Raw genomic sequence first — 4993 nt, 5'->3', positions numbered from 1 at the left:
ACCTGAACAGCCGAGGGGCTCAAGAGCCGCGGCCGGACCGAGACCGAGCGCGCCCCGAGAGCGCTTTGTGGGAGGGCGGCGGGGCCGGGGGGGCTCGGGGGGGCTCGGGGGGGGCCCTGCTTTGTGTGGCGGCGGAGGAGGTGCGGGCTCGGCCGCTCGCCGTGATGCTCCGGGGGCGGAGAGGAGGAGGAGGAGGAGGAGGAGGGACTTGCAGCCTTTTCTGGCTGCCGCCGAGGCGGCGGCGGCAGAGGGAGGGCAGGGGCAGCCCGGCCGCGCACCGGCTTTTTGGGGGGGAGGTCGCGGCCCCGCAGCGGCTCTCGGGTGGGGGGTCCCCGCTGCCCCCGCGCACCATGGCCGGGCTCCTGCCGCTGCTGCTGCTCCTGCTGCCGGCGGTGAGTGCGGGAGCGGCGGCCCGGGGGGAGCGCCCACGGTCCCCGCAGGCACCCGCGGGGGTGGGATGGAGGGTCCCGGGGTGCCGGGATGGAGGGTCCCCGAGGCATCAGGTGGGGGTGGGATGGAGGGTCCCGGAGGCACCTCACAGAGATATTAGGAGGGTCCCGGGGGTCCCACATGCACCGGGATGGGAAGCCCCGGGGGTGCGGGGCGGGAGGTCCCGGGGGTCCCCGTCCCGGGGGCAGCGGGAAGGCAGCGGCAGCGCCAGGCGGAGTTCTTGGGGTGAGGAGGGAGGGGGCGCGGGGAGGTGGCTGGTGATGGGGGTCCCGCAGCCCCTCTGTCCCCGCTGCACAGGGCTCTGCCAGCCCTTTTACCCGGGGAGAAAAGGATGGCAGAGCCCTCGGTCAGCGGGGGAGAAGCCACCCACACCCCCCGTGCCTTCATCTCCCGCCATCCCGCGGCCCCCCAGATCTCTCCCAGACTTTCCCGGCTCCCAACTCTCCCAGAGCAAAGGGCGAGACCCCCTCCCTCCCGTCGGAGCCCCGCGATGGGCGCAGCCTCGGCGTGTGCCGCAGACAAAAAACTTCGGGGCGCGGGGGGGGCCTGGGGAGAGGGGAGTGCCCGGAGTGGAGCGGCCGGGTGGGCACGGGGGGCTGGACCCCCCTTCTGGGGCAGAAACAGGGCTTTTGTTGGGGGAGGGTTTGACGGGGGTCCCGGGGGGTTCGTTCGGCAGCCGGACACCCCTCGGGCAGGATATTAAAGCCGGAGCTTTGTCGGCTTCACGCAGAGACTGAGGAGGGGAGGGGGCTTGGCCGGAGGGTCTCCTTCCCCCGGGAGGCTCGTGGCAGGAAAGACAAGGAGGGATTCTTGTCCAGCCATATGGATTCAAAGGATTTGCCCCCAGGGAATGACCCGCAGCCCCCCCCATCAGCTGCAGCAGGGCCGGGTTTTGTGTCCCCCAAACCCCCCGGGCCGCTGCTCCGGCTCAGGGCTGAGCTCAACCATCGCCCCCGGGGGGCTGGTTCTGCCCCCGGCATTACACCTGCTGAGACCCCGCGATCCCTCACCCGGGAACGTCCAGATGTGCCCCCAGAGCTGTGCCCGCGGCGCCGGGACCACCCAAAGCCCGGGCAGCCCCTGTGCGGGGTCTGTACCTGCAGGGGAGGGGGCAGAACCCTCCCGGGCCGGACCCGCGGAGCTCACACGTGGCTTCCTCGGCTGCCCAAACCTCGGGGGTTGCTCGGAGCCGGAGGTTTGGCCTTTCCCAGACGGGATGCCTCGCCAAGAGCGGGAGAGCCCGCCTGTCAGGCTCGGGGGCAGCTCGGATCCAGGCTCGCCCGCCGGGCTCCCCTCCAGCTGGAGCATCCCCTGCCTTCCCCGCTCCGGGGCGGTTTGCGGTGCCAGGGCTCCGGGGCTCTGCCCAAATCCCGCTTCGAGCTGCTCCCTCCACGTCCCTCTCCTCCAGCTGTGCCTGCCAGGACACAACTTCCCCCCCCGACACGGCTCCGAAAGCAATTAAGGGCTCTCAGAGGTGTCGCCTGCGCCCTCCGCCCGTGCCCCCTCCCCGGCCCAGCTGTCAAAATGCTTTATGGTGTTAATACCTGCGGCTTTGTCAACAGGAGTTGTGTTAATAACAGACACATTTCAGCGAGCTAACGCGGGCCAGGTGCCCTTTCCGAGCGCGTTGATCTTTGGGGGGTTCAGAAGCGAAAGGGAAAGGCGGGAGAGCGAGCGAGGGGGGAGCAGCACCTGGGGCTGGAAGTGGCGTTTCCCGCAGCATTTGGGAGCGTGGATGGGGGGCACGGGGCAGGGGGGTGGCACTGACCGCTCCTGGGAGGGGCACGTGTGGCCGGGGGGGTCTCTGGGGTGTCCCGGGTGTCGCGCAGAGGAAGGAGCGCGGCCGGGTCCGTCCCCGCGGGCGCAGCTCGCAGCTGCCCGCGGCGTGGGAGAGCTGGATGTGCCGGCCCAGCTGCACTGCCCGCGCCGTCCCGGCACTATTTATAGCCAGGCACGTTCGGCTGCTCCCCCAGCCCCGCCGGGATGCTGCAAAATCATCCCTGAGGAGGTGGGAGCGGGGCAAACCCCAACCCCAGGGCGGGGACACCCCTCCGGCAGCGGGACCGGGTCCAGCCAGGTCGGTTCCGAAGCCCCACGAGCCGAATCTGCCCCCCAGGACACGCGTGTGGCCCCCCCGCTGCAAAGCAACCCCCGGACTGATATCCCAGCTGAAATCTGGGGGTGCTGGGGAGCTCCCCCGCCCAGCACATCCCTCCTGCCCGCCCGGCTGGAGCGGGGCTGGACCGGGGCTGGACCGGGGCTGGACCGGGGCCGGGCCGGCGGAGCGGCGGCGGGGAGGGGAGCGCGGGCTCTCCAGCGCGGGGTAATTGGAGCAGTTTGTCATTCAGATGCCTATAATTGGCGCTCCATTGTCTCGGCCCGGCCGGATGCCGGCGGCTGATGCGCCGCGGGTTCATAACGCGCCGCATTGTGCGGGGAGAGGCGGCCAAGGGGCTGACGAGGCATCCAGATGCGCGGGGAGGGGAGGGGAGCTCCTCCGAGCCTCGGCCGAGCCGCTTCCCCCCCAAAATCGGGCTGGCAGAGGGATGGGCCGGCCCTGGAACGCACCTGCTTATGAGCACAGGGAGAAAAGAGAGCCCTGGAAGAGCTCAAACCCCCGCGAGCATCTCAGCCGGGCAGAGACGCCTCCTGCACCCCAAGAGGTGTTTCTGGGGGTCAGGTCCCCACCCCCCGGGCTGCAAAGTGCCCCTGAGGGTGGCTCGTGGCACATCTGTGGCTTCCATCTGTGCTGGCAGGTTTTATAAGCAGAGACACTTCCATGAGGTGGGAATGTCGCTGGTGCTCCCTTCGAACCTTCCTTTCCTTCCCGGTTTCTGGTCCCCACGGGATCTCGGGCTGCAGAGCTGCCACCCGAGCTCTCCAAACCCTCCTCTGTGGCAGGAAGGTCTCCTGCCCTCCCCCTTTTCCCGGGGTCTCCTCCCCTGTCCCTTTCCCCAGGCTGGGAAGGGCTGAGCCCCTCAGGATGGCAAAGTGTCCTTAGGGGACAGGGCTCAGGTGAGAGACAAGAACCAACAGTGCTGTAACTGGGGGGAAAAGCCCCCATCACCCCCAAAATACCCTCCCGGGGGCTTTCCTGCCTCCCTCCAACTGCAGAATCCAGCAGGGCCTTTCCTGGTGGGTGAGTTTGGCACAGGAAAGTCGGTTCACTGTGTGTGGTGTGGGATGTCACCCAGGGCAGGGCTCTGCCTGGTGCCACTTCCCCCCGCCCCGTCATCACAGGAGCCGTGTCCTGGCTCTGTTCTCTCTGCCAGGCTCCCTCCTGGGGCTCCAAGGACAAGTGCTCCACCAAGATGTACACGACGAGCGGGGAGTGCTGCCGAGCCTGCAACCTGGGCGAGGGGGTGGTGCAGCCCTGCGGGGTCAACCAGACCGTGTGTGAGCCCTGCCTGGACAGTGAGTACCCACTGAGCCCCCGGGGGCTGCCACGGGGACTGGGGGGCACCGGGGGGCCGGGAGCATTAGCAGGTACTTGGTCCTCCTCAAGTGCACCCTCTTTCCCTCCTGGGAGCCTTCCCAGGCCTCCCACCTGCTGTGTCGGGAGGGGTTTAGGAAAAGAATTGATTTTAAAAATCCCGTTCTTCCCCCAGAGGGTGGTTGGGCACAGGAACAGCTCCCCAGGGAGTGGCTGTGGTCCCAGGCCTGCCAGAGCTCGAGGAGGGTTTGGACAGCTCTCCCAGGGGCAGGGTGGGATTTTGGGATGGTCGTGTGCACAGTTGGACTCGATGGTCCCTGGGGGTTCCTTCCAGCTCGGGATATTCCAGGATTCCATGGCTTCTGCACTGGCAGCAGGGTCACTGCCAGTGTTTCCCCAAAGACCTGCCCTGAAAATCGCCCCTCCCTGCCAATCCCCCATCCCTGCCAATCCCCCCTCTCTGTTCTGGAACCCACTGATCCCAGGCACCTTTGCAGACCCCTCCCAGTGCTGTTTTCCCCTGGATGTCCCCAACTCCCAGCTCGTGCCAATATTTACCTCCAGAAGCCCCCCCTCCCCACTGTGTGTGCTGCCCTCAGCTCCAGCCACGGGGCGAAATCTCCTGCAGGATTTTTTTGAAACCTTATAAAGGGCCGCAGAACCAAAGTGAGTTTGGGAGGGGAGAAGCGAATCCCAGCAGTCCCCAGGAGAGAGGGGGGGACCCGGGGCTCTCCCAGGCAGCCCCAGGCACGGGGCCTGTGTCAGGCGCTCCATAAATGTCAGTGGGAGCCGCTCAGACCCGGGGAAGTGTTTGCAGATGAACAGGCCCAGCTCAAACAGCTCAAACAGCGCCACAGAGGTGACCTGCCCTCCCCACTCACTGCTGCAAACCCTGGGAAGGCCTAAGGATGAGGATTTGGGGGGAAAAGCTGTGCCAGCCGAGCCTGGATTGCTCCAGGGATGCGACTGGGGAGGGACAAGGGACAGGGCAGGGCTGGGGGGGAGCAGAGAGGGGGCAAAGGCTGGGAGGGAGAAGCTGGGTAAGGAGAGCAGCAGCAGCAGCACAGGGCAGGGACAGGGACAGGGACAGGGCAGGGACAGGGCAGGGAC

General features: G+C 67.6%; 1 protein-coding gene across 1 annotated transcript in view; it reads left to right on the top strand.

The window, feature by feature from the left end:
- Positions 1-264: 264 nt before the first annotated feature.
- Positions 265-4993, top strand: part of NGFR (nerve growth factor receptor) — a 12052-nt gene continuing 7323 nt past the window's right edge. The window contains exons 1-2 of the mRNA XM_027697107.1: positions 265-392; positions 3723-3864. Coding sequence (XP_027552908.1) covers positions 351-392; positions 3723-3864 — 184 coding nt within the window. The 5' untranslated portion in view covers positions 265-350. The remainder of the gene's footprint in view (positions 393-3722; positions 3865-4993) is intronic.

Source organism: Neopelma chrysocephalum, unplaced genomic scaffold (genome assembly GCF_003984885.1).
Source record: "Neopelma chrysocephalum unplaced genomic scaffold, ASM398488v2 Primary Assembly neopelma1_118, whole genome shotgun sequence".
Taxonomy (NCBI): Eukaryota; Metazoa; Chordata; class Aves; order Passeriformes; family Pipridae; genus Neopelma; species Neopelma chrysocephalum.
The sequence above is the reverse complement of the archived record's forward strand: the minus strand, read 5'-3'. Positions and strand labels throughout refer to the sequence as shown.